The 21,903-nt window shown below is 35.1% G+C and overlaps 1 protein-coding gene across 2 annotated transcripts in view; it reads left to right on the forward strand.

Annotated features, from left to right (window-relative positions):
• The first annotated feature begins 6 nt into the window (after positions 1 to 6).
• The window catches only part of sugt1 (SGT1 homolog, MIS12 kinetochore complex assembly cochaperone), a 69,210-nt gene continuing 47,313 nt past the window's right edge, over positions 7 to 21,903 (forward strand). For both annotated transcript variants that reach the window (XM_073842807.1, XM_073842808.1), the window contains exons 1-4: positions 7 to 63; positions 172 to 220; positions 3,010 to 3,100; positions 19,490 to 19,559. In XM_073842807.1, the coding sequence (XP_073698908.1) occupies positions 50 to 63; positions 172 to 220; positions 3,010 to 3,100; positions 19,490 to 19,559 (224 nt within the window). In that variant the 5' untranslated portion in view covers positions 7 to 49. The remainder of the gene's footprint in view (positions 64 to 171; positions 221 to 3,009; positions 3,101 to 19,489; positions 19,560 to 21,903) is intronic.

Raw genomic sequence — 21,903 nt, forward strand, 5'->3', positions numbered from 1 at the left:
CCTTCAGAACTTTCTAGTGATTCAGAGTGAGAGTACCGAGAGCGGATTCATGGCAACCAGCGGGTGGGTTATTGAAGGCCTTTGTAATAAAGCGCGTTATATATAATAATATATCGTATATAACTTAGTTATAATGTATATATATATATATATATTGTGGTTTCATTGCAGGCGTTTCTCTGACAGTTTGATAGACGAGGATCCACAGAGAGCCCTTGAGGTAGGTGTTTACTTCTGTTAACTTCTGTTTAGTTCTATATTTTTCCCTCTTATCGCAGTTCAAACATAGGACTTCAAACGTGTTTACCAGACTTGGTGAAACTTGGTGGTTAAACGGGCTAGTCTGCCGGATATTTTATTAGTTGTGTTTACGCTTGAGTGACATTTTAAATAGTAATAGTAATTTAAAATGTAGTACATTGCATCCATAATACATACAGTTGTTACGAAATTAGGATCTGTATGTGGGACATTTTCCATTTACGTGTTAAAATCACTGATCTATGCAAGTTACTTATACTGTAGATCAGTGGTTGGAATGTTTTTATTGATGATTATATATTATGATTTCTGATTATATAATGCTGGTTTTATTGCTATTTCTTGTTTTAGTTATCAATGAACACTAGCAGTCAAAAGCCAAAAGCTCCATACAATAATTTAGCATGTAATATATCTGTCATCTGAAAGCTGAGTAAATAAGCTTTCCATTGATATATTGTTTATAAAATAGGACAATGTTTGTCTGAGATACAACTATTTGAAAACCTGTAATCTGAGGGTGCAAAAAAATCTAAATATTGAGAAAATCGCCTTAAAAGTTGTCCAAATGAAGTTCTTAGCCATGCATATTACTAATTAAAAAGTCAAGTTTTTATATATTTATGGTAGAAAATTAACAAAATATCTTCATGGAGCATGATCTTTACTTATGCTAATGATTTTTGGCATAAAAGAAAAAAAACGATAATTTTGACCCATACAATGTATTTTTGGCTATTGCTACAAACATACCCGTGCTACTTAAGACTGGTTTTGTCGTCCAGGGTCATATATATATATATATATATATACACATAGACAGACACACACACACACACACACACACACACACACACACACACACACACACACACACACACACACACAGTGAAGATCAAAATTAAAGAACAATCTATAAATGCTTGATTTTTTTTTTTTTCTGAAATCATTCAAAATTTGTGGAAATATTAGCTGTAGGTATACTACTGTTCTACTAACATGTTTGGCAAAATAACCAAGACATTTCAACAAAAACCTTGTTGGTTATTGTGTGGGTAACATACTGATCAAAATTAGAGAACAGTAACCACTGTAGCACAAAAGAAGATTACAACTAGGTTAAATTTTTAGAGGTTTACAGCTGTCAGAAATTACATGTGAGTGTAGAGTGCCTTGCATCGATTAACCTCAGCACATCTGTGGCAAAAGGCAATCACGGGTTTCTCACACCGCACTCTGAGGTATAAATATTAGGATGTTTTCTACTCTCATTAGTCATTACTTACAAGCCTGTAAGAATTACTTTCAAGAACACTGCTATTTTTTAGATGTAAGTGTAAAAAAATTCTTGGCTCAAAGCTGTGCTTAAAAATTAGTTATCAAGCATCTTAGTCGTAATATAAGCGAAGTGTAGGACTAAATCTTAAGTGTCAATCTTAGAGATAATTCACACACTTTGCTGTGCCACAAATGGGATTTGGATGATGAAATATACATTGACCACTGAATAGATTTCCTTTTTTAGGAATATTCTCAGATAAATTTATATTGAATGGTTAAATTCCTCATAGGATTTTGCATTCAACACACATTTGACAATAAAGAATTTTAAAGAGAATAGCCTACTTGCCGCAGCACGGCTGGTGAGTTGCCGCAATCAGCTCCGGTGGTCGTGTAATCTTTTACAAGATTAGTTAAATTGAATCCAACAGTAATTACATTATATTAAATCCAAAAGTAATGTTGCACCATGTTGGTGCCAATAACCTTGTGGGCAGCGCGCTGACATACAGCGCCGTTGCACTCCGGGCGCCCCGTGTTCGAATCCCGACTCGAGGACCTTTCCCGATCCCGCCCCCCATCTCTCTCCCACTTCGTTTCCTGTCACTTCTGATCTGTCACTTCTGATAATTTTTTGCCTTCTCAATAAAGGCAAAAAATGCCAAAAATAAATCTTTAAAAAAAAAAAAAAATGTTGCACCACGTAAGTGTGAGTAACTGTTTTTATTGTGTGGTCACTATTGCTTTGTCTGTTATTGCATGTCATTTGATTTGTCCTGAGTATTTATGCGTTTTAAAAACAGGACAGAAAATTGCCTATTACTTCTAAATTATGATGTTTATTGATGTAAAAATCTTGAGAACATTATAACGGGACCTCAGAGAACAGTTTAAAATAATAAAAAGGCAGTTCATGACCTCTTTAAATGGATAGTTTACCCAAAAATGAAAATTCTATGTTTATCTGAGATTTTTAACTTAAACTGTTGCAGTCTTTTAGTCATTTAATGGCAGTCAATGGGATCTACAGCTTTGAGAGTAAGAAAAAAAAAACATACACAGACGAAACCAAATTAAACCCTGCTGCTCGTGATGATACATTGAGGTGTTAAGACACAAAACGATCGGTCTGTGCAAGAAACAGAACAGTATTAATATAATTTTTTACCTCTGATTCACTGCAATGTTCAACTGTCCTGAGCGCGTTCACAACAGCCGGTGCATGATGCATCAACGTGCTCTTGCATAGTTTATATCTAAACTTATGTTGTAACTATAAAATTTGTAAAATTGTATGTTTGTAAGGGTGATAAACTCATCTCCTTGATATTTTTCATTTCTGTAGTTCATCATCTGACACATTATCGTACATACTGCCATTCAAAATGGTGAAGAAAATAAATGTGGATCAGTGTGTTTGTGTATATGATTTCTCCTGAGTAATAATGTATCTCTGTCTTGTCATAGGAGCTAAATGCGGAATTGGGAGAGAAAGCTGATAATGCTGAATGGCTCTGCCAGCGTGCTTATGCCTATATACTGATGAAAGAGTACACAAGTAAGCACTCATTTATTTGCATGCTACAGAAGAACTGCAGCATTAAGCACTTAGTGATTGTCATTTGCAGTATTTTTAGGAATTATTACTGAAAACTTATGGTTGATTAGGTGTTTCATGAATCGATTTGATTCAGATTCACATGCTCTTCAATCTATTAGATTCCGATCTAAATACAACATTGATTTTTTTGGATGTATGTCTGGTATAGTGATTTTTATACTATATACTATATACAGGGAACCAGGTTAGCTGTTACATTAATATTAAAATTTACATCATTAGGTTCAGTTATTTTTTAGATATAATAGTCGATACTCAAAAATTGTATTGTATACAAACATTGTATTTTGCACATAATGCAAACATAAGGCAAGCGTTGTATTTTGCACATAAGGTGTTTTTTTTTATTTTATTTTATTTTGTTTCTAAATTGTACAAATTATGTTTCTAGTCCAATTTGGTTTTGAAATATGAAGGTTTAAATGGTGGCCATCATTTTTTTTTTTTGACAGATTCATTCAAACATACATAATATATATTCAGTTGTGTTCAAATTTCCATACACCTTGCACAGTCTGCAAAATGTTAATTATTGTACCCAAAAAAGAAGGATCATACAAAATGTATGTTAATTTTAATACTGTCCTAAATAAAATATTTTACATATAAGGTGTGTACATGTAGTCCACAAGACAAAATAATATATAAAAATGACCCCATTCATAATTACATATACTTGATTCCTGATACTGTGTGTTCTTATCGAGATTATCCTTAGCCCCTCACGTAGGCTATGATAAGTTTAAGTCCTGTCCCAATAAAGACGTAACTTTTAATGAATTAAATAATAAAGCCATGAATGAGTACGTGTTGAAAAATAAAAGCATAGAATTTAATTCTCTCTGTTGTCTTTATGCACATCATTAGTCTCGTGAAGTCACTTTCATGTTGCTGTTCACTCACCGGGTTGATGCTCAGGAAATGCTCCAACACGGCCATCGCATGTAACTTCTAACAAGATTCACTAAAACACCCTAAATTATTTTCACATTTACTATATAACCATTATTTCGCTAATAAACATCTAAAAATATACAACTATGGAAATTAAGAAATTTATTATCTCTGCAAGCTATCACAGTTTGAGTATAGTTCTGTGTAACTATAAGTAGAGTCCACAGAGCTGACATGTTTAACTGTTGTAGTTTATCTACAACACACAAGGTTATAAAATGTTCTAATAAACTTTCATTAAAAATCACTGGATTGGTAAGGATTCTGGACAGAGAAGACGGGTTGTTTGAAAGAATTGTAATGGAGGCAATTAACATCAGCTCTGGCAGGGGGAAAAACATCAGGTCTGGCAAGCATACTGTGTGGATAACTTGGTAGTCTTGTATGTAATTCACCCTAAATAATGAAAATTAAGTAATTTACTCATCCATGTCCGGCGCATGCTCCTTCATATAATGGCAGCATATGGCGATCATCATCAGGCCTTTAAAAAAGATGCAAAAGTATCACAGAATGGTCCCATGCGACACATACTGTATATGTTTGGTGAGAAACAGACCAAAATGCAACATATTATTTAAAGAATATTAGGCCTGCAAAGATAAATTGATTCGTGGATCCATTCTGAGATCTTCCAAATGCATTGCACTTCTTTTTGGAATCGATTCTGAGCTTAGATTTTTACAGCAGATGGTGCTCTAATCTAGTTTTTATCCACACACTCGAATGCTCACAAAGAAGAGTTCTTAAGAGCACTCGGCTCAGAATGCTTTTATGCCGCAAGATTAATGTAAACACAGCCCACTCTAAACACCCTTGTAATTCACTTTAACCTTTTTCCAATTGTATGACTGATTATTTTAGGTTCAAGTGTGTGTAAGGATTTGGAAACAAGCAAAGCGTAACTATTTCTAAAGCAAGCAGTGCCATCTGCTGTTCAAAACTAAGCTTAGAATCGATTTAGAAACGTGACATTTTCTGAAAATATCAGAATCGATGCTGAATCATTTCTCGATTCACGATGCATTGATTTATTGTCCCAGCCCTAATGAATAGAAAGCAGTCTCTCATAACCAGGTGGATTACAGGCTTGGTCTTTTTTAGCATCCATCTATTTTTTGGAAATAGGTGGATGACATGGTCCTAGTGTTGGATATAATCATATAATCATCTAAAGTCGTGGCCAGTCTTTTCAGACAGGTATAATATTGTTCCAGGTCATAATGGTAATAAAGGTCATAATGAGGGGTGGCAACTAGGCTTGCCACAAGGTACGCTGTTGTACATTTGCTGAGGGTGCCATGCTTAAAGGTTGTATCAGCGATTTCTAGCCTGAAACATAAAGTGTCAAATTCAGCTGACCTTTCATCACGATCCGCTCGCTGCCTGCCCCATAAATTGTCTGTGAAAAAAACGCGTCTCTCTGGTCAGCCTAGGGTCCGAGATATGCCAAAAAAACAATCGGCACTACCAACCTTTCCACAGATAAACAAACAGTGTTCCAACCAATCAGCGTCAGGGGTTTGGTGTTGTGGACTTTCGCTCCGCCTCCCTCACATCCCTGCACCAGTAGGAAAGTCCACAACACCAAACCCCTGACGCTGATTGGTTGGAACACTGTTTGTTTATCTGTGGAAAGGTTGGTAGTGCCGATTGTTTTTTTGGCATATCTCGGACCCTAGGCTGACCAGAGAGACGCGTTTTTTTTCACAGACAATTTATGGGGCAGGCAGCGAGCGGATCGTGAAGAAAGGTCAGCTGAAATTGACACTTTATGTTTTAGGCTAATAATCGCTGATACAACCTTTAAGTAAAAGATGTCTGTCACTTGGTTGAAAACAGATACTTGAATGAAAATGACGTAGTACAACTATGACTAGTAGAAGGCTGCAGATGAGCAGGCATTTGTTCACTTGCTGTTTCCCATACAATTATTTTCACGGTTTACACCAGACGCAACAGCTGGACAACACTGGACGTGACAAAGCGACCGTTGAAAATCATTTGAACCTTGTGTGACCACGTCATAAATAGAATGCAGCAGCAGTTTACTGTCGGATTTGTTGTGTCACATCCAGTGTAGACCGCATCACTGATTATAAATGGTTATACTGTATTTTGTTGTGCGCTTCCGTTGTAGACACAGTTTTACAGGTCTCGTTTCTGTTGTGTTTTTTTTTTGTAATTTATTTAATTTTTTGGATTTATAGTAAGACATTAGAAAATCACTAATATAACATTTTAAAGGGGTCATGTGATGTGGTTTCTTGTTTTCCTTTATCTTTGGAGTGTTACAAGCTGTTTGTGTATAGATAAGATCTGTAAAGTTGCAAAGCTTAAAGTCTCAACCTGAAGGGAATCTATCTGAAGAGAACCGACTGTCCTCAGAAACGTGTCGTTGGCATTTTCATTTCATGCCTGATAAAACTGTGTTAATGCTGCTTTGTGTTCAGCCGTTAATAGGGAAACCATAATATTTCAGCGCTCCTAAAGCGCCACCTTGTGACAGAAAATGAATTTGCTAATTTTCAGCTGTTTATAGTCCGTTTATTGCAAATATCGACCAATGTTTTTTATGCAAACACATACAGTTGTAAATGTGAAAGAAGTTAATGTGCTTTCTAAAAATCTAAACAATTAATACAGTAATATTAAATAATTTTAAATAAATATAATAAATTATAAACTTGATTTATCCCTTTTAATGGTATAAAGGCTGAAATGCCATTGTATAAGATGTTTTGTTTTTGTGAAAATCTGAATTATAAATCATGTCATTTTATGGCTTAATATGTTACCGTACATTGTCCAGCCCTACTCATACTGTTCATTTTACTTGTGCAGCTTTTAAAAATGGTCATAAATTGCCTTAAATTAATATTTAAAAGTTCTGCAGATACACTTTAAATAGTGAAAAAAAAAATCATTCCTTAATATTTGTGTATTGAAAATATTTTTGATTGACATTTAGTGTCCTATCTGATTTTCTATATTTAAAAAAAAATGTCTTTTTTATTTGGGCTAGTTAAATTAATTTTATTATAAATTTTAGGCTGAAATGTGTCAGTCATACAGTCATTTTATACCAGTCATTAATATGTTACTATAGACATTGCCCCACCCCACTTATACAGTATTACTTTTATTTGTGCAGGTCTTAAAAAGCCTTTGAATTTTATTTTAAAAATACTGCAGACACTCTGTAAATTATATTAATTAAATACTTTAAATTATATAGTTTGTATACTGTATGTTGGCTATTTATATTAGGCAATGTTATATGCAATCCAGACAGTTGTTTTTTTAATAGCATAATAACATCTGGTTTAAAATGAAGAACTCATGTATGTGAACATGTAATTTACCACAGTGCTGGAAAATCTTGAAAATGCAGCTTGAAAGTGAATTGTTCTTTGGAAAAGGTGTAAGAACCCTGATAACATTTATTCCCGTGATCTGCCATTTTCGCTATTGTCCTCGCTTTGTTTTTTCACAATAGCCTACCTGCAGAACTTCTGATGATTCCGCTATGCAAATGTTGGGGGTGTAACTATTAATGATTGCGACTCTTACTTAATAGTCGCTGTTATGTTGGAATTGGCCTCTTTTTCAGTGGTCTTTTGCCAGCACCAGATTTATATGAGGAGGAGGAAACAATGGTGTTTAAGACTCACGGTATGTCATGTCCATGTACAGAACTGTTATTATTCAACTATAAACTAGGTAAGTACAGTTTTCTTTTAGTTTAGTTTAGTTTAATTTATTTATATAGCACAATAAAACAACAGTCGTTGACCATTGTGCTTTACAACAGCAATAAAAAAATAATAATATAAAACAAAGACAATAGAACAAAAAACGTATAAATAAAACAAAAAAACAGATAACAAATAAATAGAATGAGATAGCACAAGAAGTAGTATATACAGAGGAAAGAAATGCAACAAAGACAAGCTCAAGACGACTCGCATATTATAAGCTTTTTCTAAAAGGTGGGTTTTAAGTTTTGTTTTAAAAAGAGATTCTGTAGTAATCATCCTGATAGATAAGGGGAGGCTATTCCACAGACCTTAAACATCTTGCGGCTATGTTAACAGTCACAAGTTCAGATAAGTAAAAAGGTGCTAGATCATTTAAAGCCTTAAAAACAAAAAGTGAAATCTTAAACTCTATTTTAAGATGAACTGGCAACCAGTGCAGAGAGAGTAGGATGGGAGTGATGTGCTCGAATTTACGTGTGCCAGTGAGAAGTCCAAACGAGAGAAAATAAATGCATGAATTACTCTCTCAAGCTCAGCAAAGGTTAAAAAACTTGTAACTTTGGCCAGAAGTCTCAAATGGAAAAAACACGATTTGACAACTAACATTTACCTGCTTATCAAATAACAAGGCAGAGTCAAAAACAAAACCTAGGTTTTTAACATATGGTTTTACATAAGCAGCTAAGCTACCCAACACTTGACTTAAACTGCCAGAGAAAGATAACGGTCCAAACACAATTACCTCAGTTTTACTCTCGTTTAAGTGCAAGAAATTTTTGGACATCCAAGCCTTAATGTCAGACAGACAGGCAGTTAAAGCACACAGACCAGCATTATCATTTTGCTTAATGGGCACATATATTTGAATGTCGTCTGCATAAAAATGAAAAAGCACTCTATGTTTTCTTAAAATTGAGCCCAAAGGCAGCATATATAAAGAAAACAAAATAGGGGCAAGAATAGATCGTTGGGGAACCCCGCACGTCAGATGTGCTTTGGAGGAAGAACATCCATTAACATTAACAGAAAAGGTTCTATTTTTCAAATAAGATTTGAACCAATTCAGTGCATGGCCTTTAATACCCGCACAACATTCAAGGCGAGAAATAAGAATGTCATGATCGACCGTATCAAAGGCGGCACTCAAATCCAACAGTAAAAGTATTACAGAATTTCCTGAATCAACAGATAATAAAATATCGTTTGACACTCTTAAAAGAGCAGATTCTGTACTGTGATGTCTCCCAAAACCAGACTGAAAAGATTCAAAGACCCCATTTGACTCTAAAAAATTCAATAATTGAACAGAAACTACCTTCTCACGGATTCTAGAGATAAAAGGTAAGTTCGAAATTGGCCTAAAATTTGAAAAAACTGTCACATCAAGGTTAGATTTTTTTCAACAGTGGTTTAACGGTAGCATGCTTCAAATAATCTGGAAGAGATCCAACGGAAATACACTGAAAAAAATAACTTGTAACATTTACTTGATAAAATCCTCGTAACAATTTGCACTAGTAGATTTTAAGTAAATTTTACTGCTGTAATATTAAGTACAACTCACCTGTCATTATCAATTAAATTAAAATCAAATTAAATTAATAATTAAAGTAACGCTTATAAAGAAATAAAGTAAAAGTTACGTAATTATCTTTAATTCACAATTTAGATTTATTTAAAGTAATCAATTAAAGTTAATTTATTGTTGTATAAGCAGGAACCTTGTTTTTATGAAATTATTAAGTAAATCTTACTAATTAATTTTTTTTTATTTTACTTATTTTTATCAATGTATATTACTCATAATAAAATGCACATTGCTAATTTATGTAAATAAATTAATCACTTGATCTGTATATTTCACAAATCACACAACTAAATTATAATTTAACAATTTATTTATCCAACATTTCCAAATACAAAAAAAAGACATTCACAATACAAATTTTTCAATAAAATGCATTGTTAAATTTCACATCAATTGGAACAACTGCATGTCTAAATAATTTGTTGCAAAAAAATACAATAAAATACAGCATGTTAGATATAAAATATGCCAAATGATACATAAAACTTCTCAAAACCAGGTTATTGACAAAACTACAAAAAATTGTAGATTAGTCCTTTTTAGACCATATTATTTAAACCTAATAGCCCTCTGACACAGTAAATGTACAACATTCAAATCAGCACTCTGAACAAGTGCACTTAAAAGTATGCTCATAAAACCTTAATGTAGTAAAACACTATAATCAACAGCTGAACATGTAAGGAGTTGTAGTCAAGGCATATCAATAGCATTAAGATAATAACTTCATCTTTAAAGCTTGCACTTTTGAGGATAGCTTGATTCCATCAAGTTCTAAGGACTAATATCTCAAATGTGTACCGCAGAGCTCGGGGTATGTAAGGTTAAGGGCATAAAGTAGCCCCATGAGCAGTCCACATTTTTTTGGCCGCATCCTTGCAAGACTTTCTGTCCTTCCAGAAGAATGGACACATTAACAGGTTCTTCCTCATCAACAGCATGGACGAGGATTTTAAGAATGTGCAAACTGGCATCACTTCGTCTCTCCTCCTGCATACAAATGTAAAAGAAACGTAATTATTATTAGACAATTATTTATATATAAAAAAGAAAAAATATGAATCTTTAACCCCCAAAAGCTCAAATCCTCATTTTTGTTCAGAAAATGAATAATTGTCTTAGAGGTTTGGAACAGTGTGATCAGTTAATGGCAATTTTCATTTTTGTGTGAATTGATTCTTTAATTAGAATAAGATAGATATCTAGTTTATTACTCTATAACAACTTTAGACATTTACTCTGTATTCTTTTCACCATCACTGAGTATAACATGTCCACCCCTTTATCTACCTTCCCTCTTTTTGTTAAGGGTTAACTTGTATTACATTTTTAATATTTTAAACTGTATCATTTAGAAATAAACCATACTTTACCAAGCAATCATCGAAAAGATCCTCTTCTTTCTCACCAAGGTAGATAATGAGGCTGCGGATGGCAGATTCACGTCTCCCTTCAATGCTTTGATTCTGTGAAAATATAACGTATTTACATAATTTTTATTCATACAACCACACTTAGTAAATTTTTTCTCTTTTGAAAATGTGCCTTTCTCCAAAGCAACTTTAAAAGAGGAAGACATCAAGCATGCCAAGAGGTGCTACTAAAACAGTTTCTTGTATTGTTAGAAAAATATAAATTAACATTGGGGGAGGGATTAAAGAATAAGTGATTAAAGATAAATGAATAAGTGATAAGTAATAAGCAATTTACAAATTTAAATGTTCAGTTAGGTTTTACAATTATTAACTTCTTTCTTACTTTATTTAATTTAGCCTCAAATGAATACTCTTCTTTGGACAAAAAAAAGCATTCTGATACATTTAATCATGACAACAGGTACATTTAAGTTAGCTTAGCATAGCATCTAATGTAAACAACTATTTAGATTATTAAGGTTAACGTTACTTTTGGTCCGTAATCAAAAAATATTGCTAAGATCACTCTAAAATGTAAGTCTAGCTTAATAATAAGGTATATGATCCCGTGCGGCTCGATACAGAACGACATATAAGGTATAAGTTACATAAAATTTAACGTTAAAAGTTTAAAGACTAACATTACATCGATTAACACTTTGTAGAATTTCAAATACAAATTATTCTAATGGAAATACCCGAAATGGCGTCGAGAACATGTAACTTATTTTGATAAGCGATCGCCTTTCTCCATACAAGGAACATTTTTTTTACACGATAAATGGTGCTTTGTGGATCTCTAAGTTACACTATTAACGATACAAACATGAAATGAATTATGAAACAACACTGAAATAGGCTATTGCTAATTGCATGTAAGATGCTATGCTTAGCGATTAAGATGAACATTAATCAGGAGTCTGGAAAATGAGAAACAGACAATCAAACTTTCACACGAATCCATGTTTTATCACATCCAAACAGAAAGATAAACTTACCTGGAACATTACAAACTCCAGCCCAAACCACGCAGCACCTCCGTGATGATCCCCAACGTATTGATCCACAGCCCGGGTAACGAGTCTCCAATCACGCATGTGCAGTTTCAAACGCGTTATTTGAAATTTGAACTTTGAGTTTGAACTCAAAGTACAATTTACTTAATATTACTAGGTTTATGTGCAGTGACTCTAAACCATTTAAATATTACAAGTAAATACATAATAATATTTAACTGTTTCCACTGAGTTAATTAATTACATGAATTAAATGTGTACATATTTTAACTTTTACTTAGAAAATTCTAGTTGTAGTCGAAACTTACTTTTACAATGTAAAAATCACGATGGTTAATTTAATATATTTTACCACACCAAAAAAATCATTTTTTTCAGTGTACTCTTATTTATTATTTCTAAGATAAAGGGCCCAACAGTGTCAAAAACCTGAATAAGGCGGTGCGCTGGAATTACATCAGTTCCAGATGTGGTTAGGTTCAACTTCATAACCAGTTCATTAAGAGAGTATAAAGAGATGGTTTCAAAGGCATTAAAAAACGAAGTACAAACCGGAAAAGAGGAAGGATCATAGTTTATGGGTACGATATGCTGTCTAATTTCATGTATCTTGTTTGTAAAATACCTTAAAAAGCATTCACAAGCAGTATCTGGGTCATCAAAATGCAGATCAGGAGAAGGATTGATAACAGAGTTAATTTTGGAGAACAAAATCTTAGGTCTTTGACAGTTTCTAGATATAACGTCAGAGAAATACTTTGATTTTGCGTCTTTCACAGCTCTTTGATAGATTGTTAATGAATTACGTAATATCTCCAATGATACATGCAACTTATCTTTTTTCCATTTACGTTCTGCACGCCGACATACTTGTCTTAGAGCCCGAGTTTCAGTGTTTAACAATGGATCTGCCTTAGGTTTAAACTGCTTACTCCTAAATGGAGCAATAGAATCTAAAATTGCAGTACACGTAGAATTGAACTGAGTAAGCTGTTCAACATCTAAATTATTTGATGGACAGTCAAGAGAACCCAGCTTACATGCCTCATCAAAATGGGAAGCGAAATCCTCACAAAAGGTGGAGCTAAACATACACGACCAAAGAATAGGCTTCTTGGTTGTAACAGCCAAATTTAACATAGAACAGGTAAACATCACAGGGTTATGATCTGAGAAACTTATATCCCCAATTTCAAGATCATGAATAGTGATACCGTGTAACAGGACAAGATCAAGAGTATGGCCAAGTGCGTGAGTAGGCCCTGTAACCATTTGAACTAAGTCAAGTGAGTCAATGAGACTTTTAAACTCTTTAGCAAGTGGATTTGTATCACAGCATACATGAATATTAAGATCACCAACAATCAAAAGTCTGTCAAACTGAGAAACGATGCTAATTAAAAAATCAGCAAACTCATAAATTAAGTCTTTGTTTGTCTTTGGAGGACGGTATACAATAGCAATCACTAAGTTTCGGTCTCTTTTCAGTTGAAATAACAGTACCTCAAAACTGGAGAAAGACTCAGATTGTACAGTCCGACAGGTGAAACAGCTTTTGAAAACACATGCTAAGCCGCCACCCTTCCCAGTTGATCTTGGGCGGTTTAAAAATGTACAGTTTGAAGGTACAAGTTCAGAAAAAGGACTCACATCCTCAGCTGATAACCAAGTCTCGGTCACAAATAAAAAATCTAGATTGTTCGTTATAAAAAAATCATGTAAAATAAATGTCTTATTCACCACCGATCTAGTGTTAATCAGAGCCATCTTAATTTGCACTGACTCACCAGTCGGCTGGGTTGCCCGATTTAAAGAATGAAGATTCCTGTGATTTATTCCTCCTTGAAGAAAACGGACCAGAGATGACCAAGGCCTTGGAGGGACTTGAAGAACCCTCGGAATCACAGGCCGAACATATTGCTGAGGAGGCTCCAGTAATCTCCACGACGTGAAGATTCTATGGCACCTTTAAATACTAAATGAATAGTAGTTATTAAGATTGATGTGGTTTGGGATTGGTAAAATGTGCATTTAAAAAAATATGACCAGAATATCAACATGCCTAATAATTATGCACACAGTGTACTTGGGCTGACCTTACTTTTTTACAAGGCATTACCTGTGGCCCTGACATCTTCAAACTCTCTAAGCCATGTGCAAGCCATGTGCTTACCAGAAGTCAAGTCAAGTCACCTTTATTTATATAGTGCTTGTAACAATACAGATTGTGTCAAAGCAACTGCACAGTATTTAAACAGAACAATAGTGTGTAAGTAACGCATTATTGAAGATAATCAATTTTCAGTTAAAGGCAGTTCATCAATGAATTCAGTGATATCATCGTCAGTTCAGTTCAAATAGTATACGATATCGCTGGAAAATGTCCCCAACAAAGCAAGCCAGAGGCGACAGCGGCAAGGAACCAAAACTCCACAGGTGACAGAAATGGAGAAAAAAACCTTGGGAGAAACCAGGCTCAGTCGGGGGACCAGTTCTCCTCTGGCCAGACGAAACCAGCAGTTTGTACCAATGTCCAATTGTAGAGAACTCATCAGGTTCCTGTGGTGTAGTACCGATGGCTATCTAGGTTGGCGAGGTCTTCATTGATGATCGGTCTCTGGAGCTCATCCATGATCTAAGCCGGTGCGGACTGGATCCGGGGGACTGCAGTGACCATCTGATCCGGATACAGGCTCGGTCTGGTGGCTACGGTGACCTCGGAATAAGAATGAAACAGACTAATATTAGCGTAGATGCCATTCTTTTTACGATGCATCAGATGTAATGTGAGGTGTTTTCGGTTCCGGCTGACCTAATTAATGCAGCCTAACAACCCTTTAACGGATTTGAATTATAGGAATGTGTTAATGTTTTATGTGTAAGCCAGGTTAAAGAGATGTGTCTTTAATCTAGATTTTTTCGCTCTAGTACTGAGGAGCTAAACCATTGAGGGCTTTATAAGTAATTAGCAAGATTTTAAAATCTATACGATATTTTATAGGGAGCCAATGCAGTGCTGACAGAACCGGGCTAATATGCTCATACTTTCTAGTTCTAGTAAGAACTCTAGCTGCTGCATTTTGGACCAGCTGGAGTTTGTTTATTAAGCGTGCAGAACAACCACCCAATAAAGCATTACAATAATCTACCCTTGAGGTCATGAACGCATAAATTAATGTTTCAGCATTTGACATTGATAGCATAGGTCGTAATTTCGATATATTTTTAAGATGGAAAAATGCGGTTTTGCAAATGCTAGAAATGTGGCTTTCAAAGGAGAGATTGCTATCGAATAGGACGCCTAGGTCCTTAACTGATGACGACGAATTTACAGAGCAGCCATCTAGTATTAGACCGTGTTTTAGGTTATTACTTGTGGAGGTTTTAGGTCCAATAATTAACACCTCTGTTTTTTCAGAATTTAACAGTAAGAAGTTACTCGCCATCCATTTTTTAATATCAGCTATGCATTCTGTTAGTTTTTCGAATTGATATGTTTTGCCGGGCTGCGAAGAAATATAGAGCTGAGTATCATCAGCGTAACAATGAAAGCTAACACCATGTTTCCTGATGATATCTCCCAAGGGTAACATGTAAAGCGTAAAAAGTAATGGCCCTAGTGCTGAGCCTTGAGGTACTCCATACTGCACTTGTGATTTAAATGATACCTCTTCATTTATTGCCACAAACTGATGACGGTCTGATAAGTACGATTCGAACCAAGCCAGTGCGCTACCATTAATGCCTACATAATTTTCAAGTCTATTTAAAAGAATGTTGTGGTCAATAGTATCAAACGCAGCACTAAGATCCAGTAGCACTAATAGAGAGATGCAACCACGATCGGTTGACAAGAGCAGGTCATTTGTTACTCTAATTAGAGCAGTCTCAGTACTATGATATGGTCTAAAACCTGACTGGAAATCCTCACAGATACCATTTTTCTCTAAGAAGGAGCATAATTGTGAGGATACTACCTTTTCTAGTATCTTTGACAGAAAAGGGAGATTCGAAATTGGTCTGTAGTTAATTAGTTCATTGGGGTCAAGTTGTGTTTTTTTTTTAATGAGTGGCTTAATAACAGCCAGTTTGAAGGTTTTGGGAACATATCCTAATGATAGTGACGAATTAATAATATTCAGAAGAGGATCTATGACTTCTGGAAGTACCTCCTTTAGTAGCTTAGATGGAATAGGGTCTAACATGCATGTTGTAGGTTTAGATGATTTAACAATTTTATACAATTCTTCCTCTCCTATAATAGAGAATGAGTGGAATTGTTCCTCAGGAGATCTACAATGCATTATCTGATGCGATACTGTAGCGGGCGGCTATATGGTTACAATTTTATCTCTAATAGTGTCTATCTTGGAGGTAAAGTACTTCATAAAGTCATTACTGCTGTGCTGTTGGGAAATGTCTGCACCTGTTTCTGCTATATTTTTTGTTAATTTAACCACAGTATTAAACAAATACCTAGGGTTATGTTTGTTTTCTTCTAAGAGAGACGAAAAGTAATCCGATCTGGCAGTTTTTAATGCTTTTCTATAAGATAAGTTGCATTCACGCCAAGCAGTACGAAAAACCTCTAGTTTTGTTTTCCTCCAGCTGCGTTCCATTTTTCGTGCTTTTCTCTTTAGGGCGCGAGTGTGATCGTTATACCACGGTGTTACACTGTTTTTCTTAATCTTTTTTTAAGCGCACTGGAGCAACTGTATCTAAAGTGCTAGAAAAGAGTGATTCCATAGTTTCTATTACATCATCAAGTTTTTCTGAGCTATTGGATATGCTGAGGAATTCAGATAAGTCAGGAAGATTACTTACAAAGCAGTCTTTTGTAGTAGAAGTGATGGTTCTACCGTACTTGTAGCAAGGAGTTGAATTTACAGTTTTAGCTATCTGGAGTATACAAGAGACTAGATAATGATCTGAGATATCATCGCTTTGCTGCAGAATTTCAACACCATTAACATCAATTCCATGTGACAGTATTAAATCTAGAGTATGATTTCGGCAATGAGTAGGACCTGACACGTGTTGTCTAACCCCAATAGAGTTCAAAATATCTATAAATGCTGTTCCTAATGCATCTTTTTCATTATCAACATGGATGTTAAAATCACCCACTATATCTGCAAGACTTTATCTGTGGCCAACACTAACTCGGATAGAAAATCAGCAAATTCTTTAATAAAGTCTGTATGGTGCCCTGGTGGCCTGTAAACTGTAGCTAGTACAAACGTCACGGCAGATTTATCATTAGCACTTGTTTCTCTGGATAATGCTATATGAAGCACCATTACTTCAAACGAGTTATATTTGAAGCCCTTTCTCTGAGAGACATTGAAAATATTGCTATAAATAGTAGAAACACCTCCCCCTTTACCTTTTAGACGCGGTTCATGTTTATAACAGTAATCTTGGGGGGTGGACTCGTTTAAAATAATGTAATCGTCTGGTTTTAGCCAGGTTTCTGTCAAACAGAGCACATCTAGCTTATGATCAGTGATCATATCATTTACAAAAAGTGCTTTCGTAGAAAGGGACCTGATATTCAATAAGCCAAGCTTTATAAATTGTTTCTCTGTATTATATATATTTTTTATTTGTTGAACATCAATTAAATTGTTAGTCTTAATTTGATTCAGGCGTTTTTTGTATTTTCTTGCTCAGGGAACAGACACAGTCTCTATAGTGTGATATCTAGGTGTAAGGGTCTCTATGTGCTGAGAATTAACTGATTTCTGTGACGTGAGGCGGCTAGCAGACGGTCGGTTTAGCCAGTCTGTCTGCTTCCTGACCTGGGCCCCAGTTAGTCAAGTGCAAACGCTAAGACTATGTGCCATATTTCTAGATAGGAGAGATGCTCCACATCCGGAGGGATGAAGACCATCTCTTTTCAATAGGTCAGGTCTGCCCCAGAAACTCATCCAATTGTCTATGAAACCTATGTTATTTCGTGGGCACCACTTTGACATCCAGCCATTGAGTGACCACAGTCTACTGTGTATCTCGTCACCACGGTAAGCAGGGAGGGGACCAGAGCATATTACAGTGTCTGACATCGTACTTGCAAGTTCACACACCTCTTTAACATTATTTTTAGTGATCTCCGACTGGCGAAGTCGAACATCATTAGTGCCGACGTGAATAACAATCTTACTGAATTTGCGTTTAGCATTAGCCAGCACTTTTAAATTTGCCAAGATGTCAGGCACTCTGGCTCCCGGTAAACACTGGACTATGGTGGCTGGAGTCTCTATTTTCACGTTCCGTACAATAGAATCGCCAATTACTAGAGCACTTTCATCAGGTTTCTCAGTGGGTGCTTCACTGAGTGGGGAGAACCTGTTTGATGTTCTGATCAGAACGGAAGAGCGGTGTTTTGACCCGCGACTATGCCGTCTCACAGTCACCCAGTTGCCCTGCTGCACGGGCGTTGTTACCGGAACCGAACAATGTACAGGGCTTTCTGAGCTAGTCGCATCCAAAACCGTATCTAAGGCCCTCACATTCTTACTATCCTCTATTAAAGTTTGGATGCGTGATTCTAGTTCTGAAATCTTCTCTGTCAGCCTGACTATATTCCTGCATTTATCACATGTATAAGGCTCACTGCTGACAGAGATAGATAAGCTATACATGTGGCAAGCAGTGCAGACTACAATTGTAGGAGAAGAAGCCATTACTCACCGTGATTGTGGAATGTTTCCAACTTACCAACTGTTGTTGTTCGAATTCCTGAAAAAACGGAACAGAACTGGCTACTAACGATATTAAACACGAGAGAAAAAACGTGAATGGAACGCAGATGACAAGCTAACTGGCTAACGTAATGCTAAAGATAGTAAACAAGAGTTAAAAGCGTGAATGGAGTGCGAGTAGAAAGTTAACTGGCTAATGGAATGCTAACGTGCTGCACTCGTGATTATAAAATAAGGCGAACGATCAAATTAGTCAGATTAGTTTGATGGAAAAGATCAGAAATCAAGTTAAGCTATATATATCAATTTAAAACGGCAGAATTAACAATAGGATAGAGAATCCAACAGAAAACCGAAGCTGCAGGGAGCAACAAACACAGACCACTCTGCAGCAAGGCAAGGCAAACATCATGTGACTCAGGACATCTAACAACATTTGCCTCCTAATCAATATTTTTTTTTTGCTCTTCACTTGTGTCATAATGTTCATGTAAAAAATAAAAGCACCATGATACCATTTAAAAATGCTTCTTTTTATCAAATGCTCATAGTGACAAACCTTTTAATTCGGGTGAGAAAGCTGGCTTTTTGAGTGGCATTTGCACATTCTGCCATCTATATGCCACTGTACTATTTAGATTAATGATTGATTAATTCATGATTCATTTAAATAATGGTCAGTCATGGGAATGATTGTAAATTGACATCCCTAATTTATATTGTGATGTAGCTGCTGTCAGACCCAGTACAGCTGGCTGCTATAGCTTTCAATAGAATTAAATTCATAGAGCGGCATTTACTACACAGAGCCGTAGTTTTTTTTTTATTTTATTAATTATATATGTGAAATATATACATTAAATTATGAAATGCCTTTTTGTGTTTTAGAAGCAATTGAAGATGCTAAGAAAGCCCACGAGCTGCAGCCAGGTCTGGCACTTGCCTTCTTGAGAATAGGGTAAGTTCACAATACAGTGTTTCCTAACATAAAACACAGACCTGTATATTTATCCCTCAGCATTATTAAGAAGTAATTACAATGTTTTTCATTCTGGAAATTCTGTAGCTCAAACTCCCTTAAAGTGTACTTATGTAACAGTGAGACAATTGTAATCAGATGTGGAGCAAAAGAGCGACAGCATAGATCACCTTAGTGTTGTCAAATTTGAACATGAATGCAGAGAATGTTGCCACATAGAAAAGCAGAGCACAGTTTTGTGCATTATATTCCTACTCATTTGAAGCCATATGGTAGCTTAATGTGAGGTACGTATGAACATTAGTTCTTACATTAAAGTTTACATACAACTTTTTTTTCTCTCCACTGCAGCTGTCAGTCATTCAGCATTCAAATTATGTGTTGCTTTCAGTTACGACAGTCAGCTCGGTAATCTCTCAGTGTTCCCATTATTATACGTGATTTCTAGATAAATGTCAATGATTATGCATGAAAGGACTTCATCTAGCAGGGGTTTATTGTTGTTTCGAAATCATGTTATTTGCTACTCTGTTAGAACCAAACATGGAAATAGAAAAGACTATCAATTTTAATGCGCACAGTAACTAAAACTTACAAAGTCTTAATTTGTTCTTTGGGGTGTACTAGAATATTTTTTCATTATTCCAAAAACTCATTCTTTTTTAAATATTTTACATTATTGCAGCACCTCTCTTTCATTGGTCTCAAACTCAATTCCCGGAGGGCCACAGCTCTGCACAGTTCAGCTCCAACCCTAATCAAAGACACCTGATCCAGCTAATCAAGGTTTTCAGGATTACTAGAAACTTCCAAGCAGGTGTGAGTTGGAGCTGGTTGGCGCTAAACTCTGCAGAGCTGCGGCCCTCCAGGAATTGAGTTTGAGACATCTAAACTTTAAATGCTCCAGTTTAGTTCCTGTTCCAGTTCGATGAAACCCTTCCGAAATATGAAATGTGCTCTCATCGCTTAGAGCAGGGTTCCTCAAATCTGGCCTTGGAAAGACAATGTGCTATAAGTCAAGTCACCTCTATTTTTTTAAATAACACTTTTAACAATACAGGTTGTGTCAAAGCAGCTTTAAGTTGGCTGCACGCTAGATGATTTTAAGGCCAATTTTAAGCCCGATTTGCATCCCTGAACGATCGGGTGTGTGGCCTGATTCAAGGCTTGTCGCAAATGATTTTTTGGCCAAAAAATCCTCTGTTGTCTGTTTGATTATACGTACTTCTGCACTTGTTGTTTATGATGAGAGTCTAGTGCAGAATTCAGTCAGCAAGCATGCGCACTTGAACGAAACTCCCGTGTTTCAGCGATGACTCATCAGAATGCTTGAGTTAGTAGATCTGTAGGTACAGTGTTACTTAAAGTCAACAGAATGTGTTAAATGGACCATTAAAATAAAGTGAAACCATTATTTTTAAGGGGGCACAAGTGAGTGGCATAATGTGATACAGCAATCATGATAGCACTGTATAACTGATGTAGGCTTATTGATTTTATAATTTTTCTTCTTTTTTATTCGAAATTCAAATGTGTTATGTATATCATTAAATATCTAGATTCTCAAATATATGTAAGTAAATGCATTTTGTACCTTTATAGATCATATAATGGGGGATGGGCATTGTAACCTAATGTTAGTGTAATCTATTTACTACGCATAAAACCTGTTTTTTTACTTAAATATGGTCTGATATGTGTGTGTCATGCCAAAAAATACTTACTTTTGTGTTTAACATAAATTTAATAAAAGCATTGTAAGTTACAAATTATAACACTTTCATTGTACAGAAAGCTTTCAAAACATTTACATTATCAAAGAAAATTATTATTGACTTCACTCTCAAAGCATTGAATTACAATCACTGAAGCTGATTACACTGTGAAATGAATCTCTTACTTACATCCTAGGCACATCTGTACTATGTTGTTTCTGATGAGAGAATTCAGTCAGCAAGTGCATGCACAGAACCAAACAGTGCGTTCGCATGTTGGCATTATAACCAAACCAACCACACAGGATTCTATTGAGCTTACGAGTGAAATGGCCAATCGAAAAATCCTGTGTTTTCAACGCAGATTTAGTAGCTGCAGATGAGCTATATATATATATATATATATATATATATATATATATATATATATATATATATATATATATATATATATATATATATATATATATATATATATATATATATATATATATATATATATATATATATATATATATATATATATATATATATATATATATATATATATATATATATATATATATATATATATATATATATATATATATATATATATATATATATAT

Source organism: Garra rufa, chromosome 6 (assembly GCF_049309525.1).
Source record: "Garra rufa chromosome 6, GarRuf1.0, whole genome shotgun sequence".
Taxonomy (NCBI): Eukaryota; Metazoa; Chordata; class Actinopteri; order Cypriniformes; family Cyprinidae; genus Garra; species Garra rufa.